General features: G+C 28.9%; 3 protein-coding genes and 1 pseudogene across 3 annotated transcripts; all 4 read right to left on the bottom strand.

The window, feature by feature from the left end:
• Window positions 1-983: 983 nt before the first annotated feature.
• Window positions 984-2460, bottom strand: LOC113790028 (uncharacterized). The gene is made up of 4 exons (XM_075824324.1): window positions 2375-2460; window positions 2100-2182; window positions 1508-2018; window positions 984-1436 (listed from the first exon to the last, which is right to left on the bottom strand). Exons 2-4 carry the CDS (start codon window positions 2106-2108, stop codon window positions 1243-1245), a joined length of 714 nt encoding a protein of 237 aa, XP_075680439.1. The 5' UTR covers window positions 2109-2182; window positions 2375-2460; the 3' UTR covers window positions 984-1242.
• Window positions 2461-5706: 3246 nt separating this feature from the next.
• LOC113790029 (uncharacterized) lies at window positions 5707-6686 on the bottom strand. The gene has a single exon (XM_027339641.2). It carries the CDS (start codon window positions 6605-6607, stop codon window positions 5921-5923), a length of 687 nt encoding a protein of 228 aa, XP_027195442.1. The 5' UTR covers window positions 6608-6686; the 3' UTR covers window positions 5707-5920.
• Window positions 6687-7597: 911 nt separating this feature from the next.
• Window positions 7598-9316, bottom strand: LOC113790056 (casein kinase I pseudogene; annotated as a pseudogene).
• A 7038-nt stretch (window positions 9317-16354) lies between these two features.
• Window positions 16355-19433, bottom strand: LOC142646137 (uncharacterized). Its single transcript, XM_075824315.1, has 3 exons — window positions 19183-19433; window positions 17649-19097; window positions 16355-17586 (listed from the first exon to the last, which is right to left on the bottom strand). The coding sequence occupies exons 2-3, from the start codon at window positions 18288-18290 to the stop codon at window positions 16516-16518; spliced, it is 1713 nt and encodes a 570-aa protein (XP_075680430.1). The 5' UTR covers window positions 18291-19097; window positions 19183-19433; the 3' UTR covers window positions 16355-16515.
• Window positions 19434-19839: the final 406 nt, after the last annotated feature.

Raw genomic sequence — 19839 nt, 5'->3', positions numbered from 1 at the left:
CACCAAAAATGAAAGGAAAATCATTACTGACTAAATATGTTTTACATTTGTTTGTGTGGGAACAACACAAAAAAATCATCATCATAATCATCAGCTTTAAGAAGGAAAATTGATGATAACGAAGCCAATATTTATGGTTGTTTTTCTTGTGTGTGTGTGTGTGTGTATGTGTGGTTTGAAAACAAGAAAAACCATAACGGAAATATTTATAATGGATTTTTTTCCCTTTACACAGAACATCATTAGGCTTTTCAAAAATAAATATCTAAACAGAGATAATTGGATTCAAAAATGGAGGTTTTTTTCCTCGGCTTTTTAACCCTTTTAAGCTATATATAATTAATTAGTGTTAATGATATACCCCAGAAAAAGAAAACAAACCAAGAACCAAATCGAGCCAAACAAACAAACAAACATTATCAATTGAAAAGCAAAGCAAAGAAATGATAGGGGAAAAAACGTGATCAAGGTATTGGTCGGAAGAAGAAAAAGAAAATTTTCGGAAATTTTTCGAAAAATTTTTCGTTTTTCAAACATTCATTGACTGAATGACTGAATGAATGAATGAATGGTGAAGTGTTTGTTTGAACAAAAAAAAATTTAAATAAAAAAAAATTTATTTAATAAACAAAAAAAATTATAATTAAAAATGACAAATAATTAATTAATTAAAACAAAGATGAAAAAATTATAATTATAATAATAATAAACAAGAAATTTGAGGAAAATTGATTAGGAAGAAATGAAATGAAATGAAAAAAAAAACGGAAATGTTGTTTGATCGATTGATGAGGATGATGATTATGTTGATGATGATGATGATGATGATAACAGGTGATTATTTTTTAAATGGTGAGCTTTGATTGAATTTCTTCTTCGTTTGTTTTGTTTTCCCTTTAGGTCAGGATAAACACGTGCTCCCATGTTTCTTTTCTGTTTTTTTTTCCGTTTGACACAAGACACACATCCACAGACGTACACGATTTGTTTTTTTGCTGATTTGATTTGACGCATCAATATGATCGACATTTTGATGAAAAAATACAGGTGTATATGCGTGTGTGTGTGGTGTGGGTGGATTGTTTGAGATGATGTTTAGTTATTGAATTTGAGATATGAAATGGTTTTTTTTGTATGTTTTATCTTTGGATTCAGGTGAACATTTTTCTGTTTTTTTGGTTTTACCATTTTTTGTTTGTTTGTTGACCGAAAGACCGAAAAATCTTATTTTTTTCAAAGTTATTAATAACCACCACCATAACCACCACCAGCCATTGCTGCAGCACCTTTATATGGTTTTGGATAGCCACCACCACCTTTTCCACCTCCTCCACCACCACCACTTCCATAACCTCCACCACCACCACCATAGCCGCCGCCACCACCACCACCACCATGACCACCACCGCCATAGCCTCCACCGCCACCTCCGTAGCCTATCAATCACATACATTGATGAATAACATTGAAAAAACATTGAAAAAAATAATGATTTATTGAAACTTACCACCACCGCCTCCGCCACCACCACCATAACCTTCACCACCCCCGTATCCTGCACCTTTATGTACCAATGTAAGTACTTCTTCATGAACTGGTTTAATTGTTTGTACAACTTTACGATATGGTTTAATAACTTCACGAACTTCTTGTACAATTGGTTTGGTAACTTCATGTACCAATTTATGTGGTTCATCATATGAATATGATTTTTGATATGAACCACTCATACCATAATGTTGTTGTTTAACATAAACAGGTGATGATTGTGATTGAAAATTAATATAAACAGGTAATGCACCACCAGGTACATCAATATATGTTGGTGCACCATAGCCTTTTTTACTTGGCACTGGTATAACATCTACTTTATGATTGGAATAGATTGCTGCTTCAATTGAACCATATCCACCGTATCCACCACCTCCGCCTCCTCCACCGCCGCCACCATATCCACCTCCGCCACCACCACCATAACTTGCACTACACAGCACAACAGCTGTGGATAAGATAAAGAACTGATTCCGGAAAAAAATAAGAATGAAAATCACTTGATCAATTAGTAATCTTGAAGGTCGAATGTTTTCAATTGAACTCACCTTGAGCATTTTTGAATGATTTATTTATAAATGGATCAATATCAAATGGTGATTGACAAATAAAATCACCAAAAAATAACAATCTAATTATGACAAAATTAAAGTTGACCAGAAAAAAAGAAACGAAAAAGAAAACAAAAAAAAACAACACGGTTATTAATAATGGAAAAAATATCGATGAAAACACACAAAGTGAAAACACTGAAAATAAATTGATGGCTGATTGATATAAACACACTTTGATTTTTTTGTTTTTGCTGGAAAACACACTTTACCTTTTATTATTTTTTATTTTTTGAAGATTGAAAGAATTATCTATCTTCAAATGATGATGATGATTTTTTTTGTTCGACTAAAGATCCTGGAACTCCTTTTTATATACCATCAAAAAAATCGGATCATCAGAAAAACAGAAAATTGTTTTCTCGTTTCACTTGTCACTGTGAAACAAAACATGATCCACCAGCCAAAAAAAAAGAGTGCATCATTATGATTTGGACAAACAAACAAACAAAACAGAAAAAAAAGAGAGCAATTTAGACCTATCTATCTCTCTATACTTTTTTTCGTTTGAATTCATTGATTGTCCCGTTAGCTATACAGTGTTCCATAATGATTTCCAAAAAAAAAAAAGAAATTAAAAAAAACAACCGAGTTGAACAGAGTTCAAATAGTCGTCGTCGTTTAGGCAAAAAACGCGTGCATCCATAGAGAAAGAGATATATATTATACGCATCAAATAGGAAAAATAAAGATGGAAATTGAGAGAACGAAATTTCCAAACGGGCGACAAAAATATTTAAAAAAAACCATCATCTAATATTACTACGTGCGTTTCATCGATGATTTCATTTTCTTGTTTGATGCGGCAACATGGTAATCAACATCTCGATCGATCGATCGATTCATCTATCGATGATCGGTAACATAACCGAAAGGTGAAAAAAAAGTTTGGAAGTAAAAATGGCTTACTTTTTTTTTGGCTAAATCCGAATGGTCATTAATTAAAATATGATGATAATAATAAGGAACAAACAAGAAAAAAAAACATTTTCTCTATTTTGAAATGATGGTTAGGTTAAAACAGGATGGAAATGAACATTTGTAAATTTTGGATTTGGATTAACACACACACACACACACCAAATACAAATATTTCGTGATTTCCGATATGATGATGATCATGATGATGATGATAATGTGATTATTATCTCATCATCATCATCATCAATTGAACATGGCTCATTTCAAACCGTATAACCAAACAAATCATCATTTCTGGCGCCTCTAATATTTTGTTCATTTTACAAATAACAATAGCAAGTAACAACAACAGGCGATATCCATAGATAAGCTATCGATCCTGTCGCTAATCTGATTAGATACATTGTTTTTTGTTGTTGTTTTCCAATCTGAAATCGATCGATCAACGATGGATACATTGTGGATGGATTTCTTCATTTTGATTTTCTTCTTCTTGGAATCATCATCATTTGATGACGATGACCACATGGATCATTTTTTGGACAAAACATTTTGTCAAACAAAATGATGATGAACTTGGTTTCATTTTCTTCAACTGATGATATTGATCTAATAAAAATGATGACGACGATGATGAATTTATTATTGTAACACTTTTCTTCTTCTTCTTCTTCTCTAAATGATAACTGCGATGATGAACTTGATTTGACATTCATGGTTGTTTATGTAATATGAACTTTTTTTAAAACTCAAAAACACTGTGAACTTATTATTAGGAATGACACCTTTTTCGTTGAAAAAAAAGTTTTGAAAGAACGAATTTTCAGTGTTTCATTAACACATCATCATATCATGTTTCACAAATGATTTTCATCATCATTATCGTCGTCGTCGTTTGTTCGTTATTTAGATCAGAATTTTTCTTTTTTTAAATCATATCATTTCAAAGAGAGAGAGAGAGAGAGATTCACTTAAAATTTGGAGAATTCAATTCAATTTAAATGTCATTTTTTTTTCTTAAACAAATCGACCTCGAAAATTTTCATTTTTCTTGCTTCTAAAATCCATAATCATCATCATTTGATGATGATAATGATGGATAAACACTTTGCATTTTGTTTTTTTGTTTTGTTTTTGTTTTTCACAGATAATTTCTATGACACTTTTGTCCCAAAAAAAACAGAACAGAACACTTTCATTTTTTTTAAATATAAACAACTAAACGAGAACACTTATTACTTGTAATTCAAACATATAAATATTGTTCCAATGAAAAAAAAACATTATGAAAAAAATTAATTAATATGCATGTGTCCATCATCATCATCATCATCATCAGTTTTTGAATTTTTAAAGTCAAAAAATGAAATATGATCTTTTAAACTTTTTGTTTGTTTGTTTGTAAAATCATCAATTATTATGTAACATTTGATCCGATTTTTCGCTGTTGGTCAGTAAAAGAAAAAACAATGGTTTTTTCCTTTTCTTTTGTTTTGTTGAATGGACTGTTTTTGATTGATAGCCTTGTTGTTGTTGTTGGAAACAGAAGCGCTTTTTTTTCGGGTAACATCACTTGTTGATGAAAGTAGCAAACAAAAAGTGACAGGAAACTTTTCTTCGGGCAATTTCAATATCGAAGCCGAAACAAAAGAGAAAGAGATATGGCGAGCTGGAAAAAATCGATTCGATATTCATTTGGGTAAAGGAAAAAATTTCCCGAAAAATTTCTCCAAATTGAGTTATTACTTGCATCAAAAAAACAAAAACAAAATAACCGGATTATGTCAATCACCGAAATGAAATGATAATCCTAACCTCTCAACAGCAACGAATTTTTGTTTTTTCTTTGTTGTTGAACTGATTATTATAACATTTTTGACTAATAATAATAAGATGACTAAGATAATAACTACATTATTATTATTATTATATGGATTTTTTTTTGTGGAAATAATGTCGAAATAGCCGCTCCAAAAGTAATGTAATTTTGACTTTTCCCCCACTTTGTATGTAATGAATTTGCATCCTATGTGTATTGATCGATCCTGATTCGAAAAAAAAATGTTAATAACATTTTTGACCTGTCCTGTGTTCTGTTTTTCATTTTCATTATTATTATTATTAATTTTGAAACGGGAAAAATTTTTTTCCTTTTCTTGATTAGTATGTGTTGAATGTTTGTTTGTTTGTTTGAAATAATTATTATACAATAATAATCTTATTGTATTTTGGATCGTTTTGGATCGAAAAGCAAGCTCGAAATGTTTGCTTGGTTTTTACATTTGTGAATAATTTTGCTATTTGTGATTGAAAAATCAATCAACAACAAAGACCACACATGCATCACGTGTTTATCGTTTTTTGATTGGAAATTTGAATAAAAAAAATGGTCTGCATGCATGGTTGATGAAAAATGAATTAATCAAACCGAAAAACAAAATCGAAAAAATCGAAAAAAATCAATCATATCAATAAGCTATTCATCATCATAAACAATGTTGCCAATAGATAATGATTACTGCTGCTGATACTGATAATCTTTTTTTTTTGTTATTACGTTCATCTACTTTTCCGGAAATATTTCCCAAAACAAAACTATTCAATTATATAACCAATGATGATATAATCAAGAAAAAATGTTTTTATTTTTTTTTTGTTTTTTGTAAATGTTGTAATCATCATTCATCATTATGGATGGTGGTGATGATTAGTTGCATCAAAAAAAAAAAAAAAAAAAAAACAGGTGTGTCAGCAGGTTGAGATTGAAGGGGGAGGGGGAAAAAAGATTCACACCTTAACCCCAACACACACACACACTATTATAATGAATAATTTAGTTACGAAATCTGTTTCACTGTAACAGTAATACCTTCACCAACGGATGTAGTAAATCCTTCTTGTTTAGGTGTAACAGATATTGTTCCTCCTGATGCTGCTGTTGCTGATCCTGGTGGTGCTGAAATTTTTGATCCTGCTACTACTGATACTGTTGGTGGTTGTTGTTGTGATGGTGGTGGTGGTTGTGATTGAGAAGGAGGACCATTAGAACCAGGAGCAGGACAAGTACTTTTACCACCCGTAAGTGTTGATCCTGAATTAGGTGTTATTGATGTTGTTGATGTTGGTGTTGTTGATACTGATACTGATGCTTCAGTTTTGGACATTAATTTACCAGATTGTTGATCTAATGCTCCTGGTCCAGTTCCGGCTGTTTGTCCTTTACCATCTACGGCTGTTTTTGCTGCTCCAGCTGCTGCTCCTGGTTTAGGTTTTTTTGAATGTGTTTTCCAAACAATACCGATAATAAGTAATAATGCAGCACCCATAATAATAGCTATTAAAATTCTAATATCAAATCCACCATTAGTATCATTATTATGATTATCATGTTTTTTATCATCATCATCATCATCATTTGGAAAATCATTTGGATTTATTGGTATAAATGATGTTACAAGTTCTGGATTTGTGCTATTTTCTTCGAAAAACATAAATGATTTTAGATCATTCATTGAAGGTGGCATTTTTTTAAAATTTGGTAGATGGCAAATAAGTGATAAAACAAAAGTAAAAGTAAAAGTAAAATTCAAAAAACACAATCAAAAAAAAAAATACAGCAAAAAAAATCGATTGAATAATATTAAAATGAATGAAAATTTATTTCATTTTAAATAGTAAAAAGTCTTTTCAAAAATTCATAATTGTTTCAATTAATTTGATTTTGGAAAATTCGTAATTCAGAATTTCTGCTGAATCATGTTTTTGTTGTTCCGGAATTTCATTAAAAAAATTCTCGAAACTTCCAATCCAAAATCAACAGTTTTTTCCTTCCTTTGATTTCCAAAACTTGTTGATAATTGGGCTGGAAAATGCGAAATTTCCAAAACTTATCCAAATCGATAATTGCTTACGATTGTCCAACGTGTTTTTCATCTAAATCAGAAATTGATCACATGTCATTTCCCCAACAACAACAACAACAAGTTTGGTGTGAATGAAAAATCATTTATTTATCGTAAATTATTTATCGTAATCGTCTAAATTTAACTCACAGCCAAAACTGAAGAAGAAAAAAAAACTGATTCATTTGGGAAAAAAAAGTAATATTACACACCAGCAAACACACACACACACAAACATTTTCAATGGATGGATAATCTGATCTGGATGTCTTTTTACTTTTACCTTACTTTTCTATCTATCTTAAATCCCAGTCAACAACAAATTTCCTATTTTTGATAATAATTCTTTATTTTTTTTTCTAATTTTGGATTTCATCACCAAAAAAAAAAAAAATGAAAGTAATTGGAGTGGATCATCATTAAAGCCGCCGGGCTACCGGCTAGTTAATGTCGGTTTTTTTTTTCTTTCTGTTGGATAAAAAAACTTTTCACTAAAAATAGTTTTTTAGTTTTGATTGGTTTTTGGTGATAATCATCCGCATCCGGATGATGTGATAATTTTAATTTATCCCTTGGATTTTTTTGAAATTTTTTTAAAAGTTTTTTAAAAGCAAAAAATAATTTTTTATTTTTTTTCTATTATAACCCCGCGTTTTTGAGCAAGTTTTGTTTTGTTTTAGATGATGATGATTATTGTTTGTTTGTTTGGTTTGTTTTGTTTGGATTGATTCATTCATTTAGATTGTGTTGTTGGTGATGTTGAATTATGATTATTATCATCCATTATATTTGCCGGTTGATTTAATTGTTTTGTTGATAATAATGATTGATCTGTATTTAAATGTTGATGAAGTATATCGGCTAATGGATTACCACCACCACCAGCAGCAGCAGCAGCACCTCCACCACCACCACTACCACCAGGGTTACCTGTACCAGCACTAACACTTTTACTATTATCATCATCAGGTTGATTAGCCATTGCTTGTATACGATTCATTAATGATTTACGATATTTTGCTGCTTTTGTTGCTGAATATGATATTGATTTTTCTGATACGGATTGTTCTTCAACTGGTTCCGGTTGTTGTTGCATAAAACGTAATGTTGGTGATTTAATTTCATGTGACATTGTCCAATCATAAACACGATCATTCATTTCTAATGCATATTCTCTTGCTAATAATTGAAAAAATGGTGTCAATAAATTACTATAACTTGGTCGTTCTTCAAAATGTAATGAACGAATTGATTGTAATAATAATGTATATTCCATTGGCATATCTGAACATAATGTTGGTATCGGTGTATTTACTTTACATTCACCAATCATACGATAACGTTCAATAATTGTATTTGCTGTTATACCTTGCCATGGTAATCTACCTTTATAAAAATAAATTAACATATAAACTAATGCTTCCAGATCATCACGACGCGATTGTTCACGACCCATATTATTATTAATACTCATATATCGTACAGTACCGGTAAATGGTTTATTTTCTTGATAAACAATATGTGAACCATCTTCCCGGCGCCATTCTTTACAAAAACCTAAATCAATAACATGTATTATCCACCATTTTCCGGTATTTGGTTGTCCAAGTAAAAAATTTGCTGGTTTTGTATCACGATAAAGTATACCTGATTCATGTATACCACGATATAAATGTATCATTTGTATTGTCATTTGTATAACTGTACGTAATGAAAAACGTCCACCACAATTTTCATGCATTTTTTCTAAACTTGGTCCCAGTAATTCCATAACTAATGCATTCCAACGGCCATCTTCAATCGGTCCAAATGTATAGATTTTTGGTACCCCACGTGGTAATCTAGTTAATTTTTTATAAAAACGATATTCTAAAAATAATTGTGGTTTATCACAATCACCACGTTCAATTTTTATTGCAACAGTAACACGTGAATCACGATGTTGTCCAAGATAAAGATTACCAAATGAACCACCACCAAGATATTTAACAGCCATATATTTGGAATTACCAACATATTTTCCAATCAATGATTCAGTATCAGATTGATTTTTACCCGTTTCGTTCGTATTAGCTGCTGCTGCTGGTGATGCTGCTTTTCCTGTTTGACGGCTACGTTGTCTTGGATTTTTATTATATTTTTGATAATATTCATATAAAAAATCAATATTTGTTTCTTGTGGTTGTGGTAATTTTCTTATCGAAAAACCTGATGTTGTTGATGATTGACGTCGTTTACTATGAAGTCGGTTTGGTTTCATTTTTTTTAAAAATTTAAATTTTCTGTGTTTTCAACCACCCAGACGACAAAATTTCAAACAACAACGAACAAAAACAAATCGTTTTTAAATGAAAAATCTAGATTTTTTTTAAAATCGAATTTGCTTGCTTGATTTTGATGAAATTAAAAAATTTTTTTTAATTCAATCAGGAAATGTCGTTTGTAAGTTGGCTATTTTTGGAAACTTTCCCTTTTTTTGAGGAGGGGAAAAAATAAATCGTTTTCCGTGGAAACTTTTTCTGGATACAGTGAAAAATCATCAAGATAAATCTGCCAAAAAAAAACAAAATGTTATTACATTCAACTCTTTTATGACAAAATTTTTGTTTCAGGTTAAGGTCACACAAATATCACATCAAATAATCCATCATATCCAAAAATTTTCTGTGAAACTTTCTGAAAAGTTTTTTTCTGGGAATTTTCTTTTCGCATACGAAAAAAGACAAAAAAAACGAAAGAAAACTTCCCGTCAATCTTTCATCAATCGATTTTTTCTGTTTTGTTTCGTTTCTTGATTCATAATTAAAAAAAACAACGAACGAACGAAATTAATTCAAAGTTCATCTTCATGATGATGATCGAAATCGATATTGATATCGTTTTTTCTGGATTAAAATATATGTGTGGCTTGACTATGTGTTTCCATCATCAGATCATCACTGATATTTATCTGAAAAAGAAAAAAAATTAATAATTTTTCCATGTCACGATTATCGTTATCCTCGTTGTTGATTGTTTTGTTTTGTTGTAAATCAACATTAAATGTCAACGCAATTCGAGATCAACATTTACGTTCAAAAACAAAAAAAAATTGATTTTCAAATCTCATCAGGATCAACCACTTTATCAATCTGATCAAAACTGGAAAAAAAGATTTGTTTGTTTGTTTGTTCGTGATTTGTTTTTTACAAAATTTTCGATTAATGTTTGTTGTTGTTGTTGAAAATTCATTGAAATCTGTGTTTGTCGACGAAAATTAATTGATTACTTGATTGTTGTTGTTGCTGCACCCAAAACGCGTATTTTTTTCTCCCTTGTTTACATCATTAAATCGAATATTAAAAAAATCAATCTGGATTCGAATGTTCGATAAAACGGTAGCAGCTGTTGAAAAAATTTGAAATGAATTTGTTCAAAATTGGTTATTCGACAAACAGAAAAATCATGATCTGACCATCCCCGAAAATCAAATTGAAAAAATAATTTTTGATTTTGATTTTTGATCGTCGTTATCTGAAATCACGAATTGGTTATAGTTTTTTTTATCGATAATCGATGATGAACTTGATGGTCGCCCAATCAACAACAGCAAAAAAAAGATTCCGGAAATGTTTTATTTTTTTCGTTAATCATCATTGGATGGAAAATTTACCAAAGAAAATGTTGGACACTTCTGGATTTTTTTTCGAACAGCAAAAAGTGTGATTTTATTCATATCCGAAAAAAAATCAAAGTATCGCGATACAATCGATACTTTTTCGATATCATTATAATTTAATTGTTGAAAAAAAATAATTTAATTTCAACATTCGACGATTAGGAGCAAATTAGAAGCGATTAAATTTGCCAAAATATAATTCCATCATCATCAGCTTGAGGCGATCGATTTCAAATCAGAAATTATTTTTATATCCAACAATCAAAAATTACCTTTTAATTGTATTCACACATTCCGAAAATCGAATCAGATCAATAAACGAAGGAGTGAGTGAGTGATGGCGGTAACACTTTTTCTTTTCCAATTGGACAATCGTTTGATATAATCGATACAATCGATTTCCTTTTTTTCTGATGATGACAACTTGATCATTATGATGATAATGGTGGTTGATTAAGGAAATAATAACGATAATGCTTCAAGGCTTTTTTTCAATCATCTTTTTTTAATGATAATTATTTTGGATTCACCACCACCATGGTTTGTTTTTATATTTGAATTACCTATTTTTTTTTTTTTTTTTTTTTTGGTGAAAGGTGAGATTTTTGATTGATTTAATTACCAAACAAAATAATTTTTTTTTTCGGGATGAATTTTTGGTTTCAGGGTTTATTCTCAATAGACCAATCAGTCAGTCAGACTGACAGACAGACAGACAGACAGACAATCATCATCATTGAAACCGGATTTTATTGATGATCAATCGATCGATCGAACGATCGAAAAAATATTGTCACAATATTTGCATTGGCAATTTGATAATAACATATTGGTGTATTACTGTTTATTTAAAATAAATTAAATCATTCAATCAATCGATAAATAATAATCGATTGTTATTGTTCGATAATATCGTTTCGGAAATCTCAAACTTGATTATTGATGATGATGATTTAGGATCATTATTATGAACTAAATATCATCAAATGATAACTTCCGTAAATAATGATAATAATCATAATTATTATTATCGAAAACAATTTTTTTCAATCAATTGAAAAATCAATTGATTTTTATTGCCTATTTTGTTGATTATTTTAAAAATTTAACATTGGGGAGGGGAAATTTTCCAGAAAAATCTTTTTCGGAAAAAGTTTTCCCAGAAATTTTTTTGCGTTTTTCAAGTTGAACATTATTATCCATTGAAAAAGAAAGAAAAATTTTTCATTGTTGACCATTCAGAAGAAAAGAAAATGTTTTTGAAATGTTTATTTTTTTTAATATCTTTTCTCTTTGAAAGAAAAGAAATGAATGAATGAATAATCCAAACGAACAAAAAAAAAGTATTTAGCGAAAAACAAAAGTGACTATATCGACACACACGTGTTTGCACCTGTGTTATCGGTCATCCGCATCATTATTATTATCATTATCATCATCAACATCAAACGTTTACTACGATATATTATAAAAAAAACAATTGCAAAATGATAATGTGATGTTTATTATAACTAACTGCTTTTTTTTCATCAAAAAAAGAAATTCAAAAGCATCTTTTGTATACAAAAATGATGATGATTTGCAACAAACGCATTACTGCCGGTTTAAGTATCCATTTATTCAATGTTTTTTCTGCTTTGTTTTGTCTGATGCCTGAAGATTAAATGATCATCCATTTGGTCGATATAGTCGACATGAACAAAACAAAACATATAATGTATCACCATTATTATCATAATTGGCATTGATGATGATGATTTAATCGAGAGAATAATTTGCATTTTGTTGTTGTTGTTGTTTCGTTGTTGTTGTTGTTGTTGAATGAAAAACAACAACAACAACAACAAAAATTGGTGAAAAAAACATGTAAATTTCATAATCATTTTTTAATGAAAAATAATCAGTAATTTTTAAAGATTTTTTTTCAACTTTTAACACATCAGTGCTCGCGCATCAAATCCTAACGCCAGTGCTCGCGTGGGGTATTTTTTCACCCCACCATTGATTTAACATTAAGCGATTTCGAACTTAGAAAATTTTTTTGTATAATCTGGGGTAGAAATATACCCCACGCGAGCACTCATGTGTTAATCACTGTTTTCATCAGATGTTATTATTTTACTTTCATTTTTTGTTGTCATCTTGAAAATTTTTTGATGGAATTTTCTAGAAAAACTTTTCAGCAACATAAAAAAAAGTTCAAAAGGACGTTAATTTCAAAGAATTCAAAGTGAAAAAAAGTTTTTCACTTTCTTTTCTTTGACCACAATTTAGATCGAAAAATCATAAATCTTGAAATGTTTTTCATTTTTTTGATACAGAAAAGATATCTCGGTCAATATCAGAAAATATCATCATCGTCAACCAACAACGAAAAAATGGATTCGTTCAGTGAAGTCATTGTCAACGAGAAAAACAATTGAAAGAAAAATCAACGATTTTACAATGTTGTAATTCAATTATCATCGTTATAAAAAAAAATAACAGAGATTAAATAGCGGAAAGAATTACAAATGGAATGATCGATTACATAATGATGGAAAATTGAATAATTTTTCTTTTACTTTTACTTTTTTTCAAAATAAATGATGATTAATGATGGTGGTTTACAAACAAACGTAAACGAAAGGAAGTAATTTGCTAAACAAGCAAATTTTCATTGTTATTTTTTTTCAACAATGTATCTCATTTATGAATGAATGATGATGAACATCAATAAATGACGTATACATTTCATTTTTACGATAATAATAAGATTAAAATATTGAATCAATTTTGAATCATTGAATTTCTTTTTCTTTTCTGTCCTGATATTACCATCATGATCATAATTTGAATCAATTTGTGTGGGTGGCAGTGAAATGGGGGGGAAACCGAAATCGATATTATTACCGGGTGCCATTTAATCGACGATGATGATGACGACGACGACGATAATAACCGGCCAACAAACGATCAAATCATTATCCAATTTTTTCATCTTTGTTTCGTCCGGGACATTAGGCATTTTTTTCCGAAAATTAACCGAAACAAAAGTGTGCAAAATTGAATGTGAACACAAAATGAATCATGAAACAAAAGCAAAACGAAAAACGATCGAGAAACACAATCCAAAACGGCAGCCAATAACTTTTTCTGAAACAAAAAACAAAAACGAAAAAAAATGGATGGCCATTCGTGGCCACGACACACAATACTTCCGCAAATAATGTTGATGATGCGGCGTAGAAAAACGAAGAAAAAAGAAAAACTGAAGCATCACATCGAGAGAAAATGAACGAAAGTTGATCTTGTTGTTACACAAAAGGCTGATGTTGTTGTTGATGATGAAAAAAATATAACAATTTTTTTTATTATTGTTGACCATTGAAACAACCACCTTTTTTTTGCCGGAAAGTTTCTTGAAGTTTCACTTGAAGTGTTAACCCTTTTCTGAGCATTTGTTTATTGCTTTTTTGTTTTGTTTCCTTTTCCAATTAAAAAAAAAGGTCATCATGGATGATGAGAAAATCTTTTTACCCGTTTATAACTTAAAAAAAGTGAAAAAAATTCTCAAGAGAAACAACGACAAACAAAAGAAAAACTTTTTTCTATAGACTTATTTTGAAATCCCACCAAAAAACAAAAGTTATAAAACAAAGAATCCCACCAATGGTCAATGACAATGTTTTTTTTTCTTTTGATTGATAATGATCATGAACAATGATGAAATGGTCAGTCAGTTAGTCAGTCAGCATCAGGAACCAAATCAATTTTCAGAAGCAGCAGCAACAAGCATGTAGGCAAGCAAGCAGGCAAATCTTCTTTATTTTAAAAAATTATTTTGATTGATCGATGACATGATGATGAATGAATGGAAAAAGACAAAGTAAGTAAGTAAGCAGGTAAAATTGACTATGATGCGGGGGCGTCATTTTAAAGAAATTATTTGAAATGACGCCTGTCTTTTTGTTTCAAAAAAAGTTTTTGATTTGAAAAATATGGTTAAATATGACATTGACAATGGATAATACTTTTGATCAAAATTCCCAGAAAATTTCTCAAATTTGAGATTAATTTTTTGATTGATTGATTGATTGATTGATCGATCGATCGATCGATTAAATGTGATAATTTAAATATGCCATTTTTTCAATTTTTTTTCTCAAATCGTCTTCATTTTGAAAGATTTTTTTCAATGAAAATCCTTTTTGATCTTATGAATGTTGCCTATTTCGTTTATTTTATTTTCAACTCTTTTTTCGTGAATGATAATGACAATCATCATCACATTAGACAGATTTTATTTCTTAAATGATCCAGATTATGTCCATGATCGGGGTCAAACAGATTTACAATCCACACACACTATCTGATCTATTAATCTAAATTCAGAAAGTCAGCAAAGCAAAACAACGAAAAAATTCTTTAAAATTGGCCAAAAAAAATGTGATAATAATGATGATGTGAATGAAATTTTGTTTGATGTGATAATTTGATTATATCTATATTCAAATTTTTGCAATTTGTAGTTGTTGTTGTTGAAAAATTCCAAACAACAACTTTAACAACAACAAATCTAATCTGATCAATTTTTAAATTGATTTTACGATTAAAATCACCCATGTTTTTGTTTTTGTTTCTGTGTTTTTCTGCTGTTGAATAATCAGACATTTCAGACCGTTCCAGGAACAAATTGAAGCGATTATCATGATCCAATCATGATGTTGTTGTTTTTCACATTATGTAGATTATTATTACGGGGAAATTTCGTGATCAAACAGACAGGCTATTAATTCTTTGGATCAATAATTTTTTTTTTTTTGTTGAAATGAATTGAAAAACAGCAGCTTTATTTAATCAGCAACAACAGCAAAAATTTATTGTTTACAGATAAACGGAAATCGATTATTCGACAAAACGAAAAAATCGATTAATTTTTTGTCTACAGAGAAAGGGTTAACATTTTTGAAAATCCATTTTAAATTTTCTCTGTAAATCATTGATTATTCAGCCACCTGGCGTTGATTTTTTCGATTAAAATTGAACGTAAAAAAAAACCTGTCGAAAACAGAAAATCTATAAAAACAAACTAATTTTGATAATTTATTTAAGTTTAATAATAATGATACCTTTTCCTTAGAAAGATCAAATCAAAAAGCAAACAACAACAAATTATTTATCATTAATTTCGGGAATGATAAACTTCATTTACTTCATTGCAATAAAAGTGGGAAAAAAATGTTTTATTTTTGGTAAACCAAAAAGTAGAAACAGAAAAAAAAGTTATTTATGATTTTAGAAACAAGATTTTCATTTCATTTTGCCACTTAAAATCCATAAATCATGATTGATAATTATGATTAATTTGATAAAACTACTACTAATGTTTATGATCTGATCTCAATTTCCGGATTTTTCTGTTTCTGGATCGTTTTTTGTTTAATTCAATTAAAACCAAAAAGGGAACAAATTTTCATTCATAACATTTCACTACTGTCTTATTGTCATTGTTGAATTGAAAAATCCGTTTGTTTGTTTAACCATTAATTCCATGGCCATTAATTCATTCAACAAATCAACAACAAGACACACCTGATGATAATCAAGCTTTTTTGTTGTCTTTGTTTGCTTTTTCATTTTGCTCTCGTTTTATTCGATCGATTACAAATTATTTATGCGAATCGAATAATAAACAGGAACACAAAAAATATTGACATTGTATCCGATGATTATCATCATCTAAAAAAAATTTTTAATTCGAGGTTAAAAATTTACATTTTTTTTTTGAATGAAAATAAAACAATATAAAACAAATAGAAGAAGAAAGGAAAAAATACTTTATAAAAACAAAAGAATATTTTCAAGAAAACAAAAAGTAAATAGAAAAAAATTATCTTTGACAAATAACATCATCATCATCATCATCTTCATTTGTAATTGTATTACCGTCTTGTTGACATTCAATAATTGTAAATTCTTCATTATTATTATGATGATTTTGTAAATTTGTTTCCAATTTCCATAATGAACAATAACGTGGTAGAATTTCTTGCATTTCAATATAATTTGGTTGTTGTGATAAACCATTATTGCTATTATCATCATTCATAACTTCATCATATGTTGGTGGTTTATCCATTTTCAGAAATGATATCATTGAATTTGATCTTGATGATGATGATCGTCGTCGTCGTTGTTGATCAAGTAAACTAAATAATGTATGATTATTATCATTATTTGATGATTGATTATGATGACGATGATGACGACGATTATGATAATGAAAATTTTTAACAATAGCAACACAACAATAAAAACACCAATATATTAATGTTAATACAAAAATCGATGCAAATAAACCACCAATTACTTTACATGTTAGATCACAACTTGGCCGTCGTAATAATAATTTCATACAAATATGTGTTTCACGATGCATTGCATAACCATATGGACATTCACAAACAGTATTATTACAGATAAGATTTGTATTTCGACCATTATTACCATTATTATCATGACAATCATCATCAGTATCGCATAGTTTTCGTAAACATTTACCAATTTTCATTGCATCATTCCATTTATCTGTATTATCTAAACCAATAATATCAACATTATCGGCAGCAATTTGTATTAATTCTTTTGTTATTAATTGTAATGATGATACTGCACTATTATTTTCAGCATTTGATAATGAAAATTCTTTATCTTCCCAGAATTGAAATTCTGGCCAACATTGACATTTACGTTCAAAACAATAACTATATTCAGCTGGGCAATCTAATTTTTCCGATTTTTTCTGACAACTTGTATCCAAACGAAAATATTGTGGCCGTCGGGATAATATTGTTGATGTTGATGACGATGATATCTTTTTACCATTGCCATTTCCACTATTCAAAGTCAATTTTGGTCGATTATTGGATTTTGATTTTATTCCAGAATATGGAAATTGTATCTATCGAATGGAAGAATAGTAAGAATTTTTCACCTAAAAAAAATCAAATTTTTAAAATTTACCTTTATACAATATTTAGTTTTAGCATTTAAATAATAACCACGTTTACAACGACAACGACCCCATTGTTCATCACAAATAACATTTTGATCAATATCTTGACATTCATCATTATTTTTACATGCAACAGCTTGTTCATATAATATACACATTCCTTTTGAATTGGTTGGTATTGGTTTACGAAAATGAAAATAAACACGTCCTAATGGACATGAACATTTTCTATTATGACAAATTAAATCTGAATCACAATCGGATGAATTTGTACATGGCTGTCGATGATAACTGATCATTTTTTTTGTTGTTGTTGTTGTTGATGATGATGATGATGATGATAATGTTATTGGTGATGTTGCAGTTAAAGAATTTGTCAAATTCAATAAAGATTTTGTTGATGATGATGACGATGGCGATGATGATGATGATGATAAATAATGTAAATGATTTTTATGATTATAATCATGAATATGTAATGTATCATCATCATCATCATTATTGATCATATTAGCAAATGAAATATTTATAAAATTAATAATAATAACGATGATTAAAATGAAAATAATGTTATTGAAATGATTTTGATTTGTAATTTTAAATTGAATAAAATGATTCATGACTTTTTTTGATTTAGTGGTCATCATCATCTGCTGTTTGATGATCTACAGATTTTTCAGTTCCGTTTAATTGTTAATAATGATGTGATGAATAATAAAAAAAGATGATTTTCTTGTGTAATTAAAAAGAAAAAAGATTCTTCAATGTCGCCCCAAAGTCAATATAAAAAATTATTTGGGATAATGATGATTTAACGTCGACGTTATAATTTTGTTATTGATCGTTTTATTTCGATTATAAAGTGGTAAACAATATTATTTTCTTGTTTTCCGATTACAAAACAATATTAATAATCAATCAGTAAAGAAAAAAGAAAATCTTCATCAACGAAAACAACAACGAAAAAAAAACTGATATGATATGAATCGATTCAATGATGATGATGATTGGGTGATTTGGATGAAAACATTTTGTTTTTTGGGGGAAATTTGTATACATTTTTCTGGTTTTTGAAGAAAATTGATTTGCAAAAACTGAAGATTTCATTCATTTAATGATTTTTTGGCAAAGCCAAAAAACCAAAACTGTTTTTTCTGGGTTGTTGTTATCAAATATCACACTCTATCACTTTAGTTCATAATTGATAACCATCGAACGTTGTTTTTGCTCCGATTTTTGGTGGTGTGCAATTACCAATATATTAAAAATTGGTAAATAGAAAAAAACCCCTCGTTTTTTTCATTCAGATATCTTCATTTAAGTATATTTCTTTCTTTCTTTTCTTTCTCATATCATCATCATTTATTTTTTCTTTGTGTGATTCGATTCGATAATGTATCCCATGTTTAATAATTCGACAAAAACAACAACAACAAACATCATGGTGGTTGATAATTCTACCCAAAAAAAAAAAGAAAAGAAAAAGCCATATAATTATCGAATTATTTTCAAAAACAAACAACGTAGAAAAAATTTTCATACCTTTTTTCGATTAAGATTTTTCCAGTTTATAATAATAAAATTAGTCATTAAACCAATTACAATTACAAAAATCAATGGAAATTTTGATAACATTTTTTTGGTTATTATCAGACTTTTTTTTATTATAAGAATATTATGAAGATCAACAACCAATAAAAAAACAGAAAAGTAAACGAAGATAACAATTTTGATCTTCTTAATACAAATGTTGCTATGCATTTGTGTGAATCATCAGAGCAACAATCAAAACAAACCAAACAAATACCTTTACACTACTATTATGAATGGCTCCATGTTAAATTAACCTGATATATATATTGATTATATGGATTATTGAGTAAGGAATTTGAGTTTTTTTTAATTTAATTAAATTAAATTAATTAAAAACAAGATACTTTAATGTAATTAGTGTGATTAGAAAAAAAATTTTAAAAGTCAGTTTTTTCCGTATTTTTTGTTTTTGTTTTTAAAATGTACTGAGTCAAAAAAAATTTCGAAAGAAGAATCGATTATTGATCATTATCGATTGTTTTTGTTTGTTGGTTGGTTGGTTGTGGTTTAAAAAGAAAAAAACTGTTTCCAAATCATCATTATCATTTTTCATTCCAGAAATTTTTTTTAAAAATAAAAATTCCTTAAAAAAATCGATTTGAAAAT

Source organism: Dermatophagoides pteronyssinus, unplaced genomic scaffold (assembly GCF_027571235.1).
Source record: "Dermatophagoides pteronyssinus isolate colony J.1.1.1.1 unplaced genomic scaffold, Derpt_VIB-CSIC_2022.12 sq0067, whole genome shotgun sequence".
NCBI classification, from domain to species: Eukaryota; Metazoa; Arthropoda; class Arachnida; order Sarcoptiformes; family Pyroglyphidae; genus Dermatophagoides; species Dermatophagoides pteronyssinus.
Note: the sequence above shows the minus strand (reverse complement) of the source record. Positions and strands in the feature narration are given on the sequence as shown.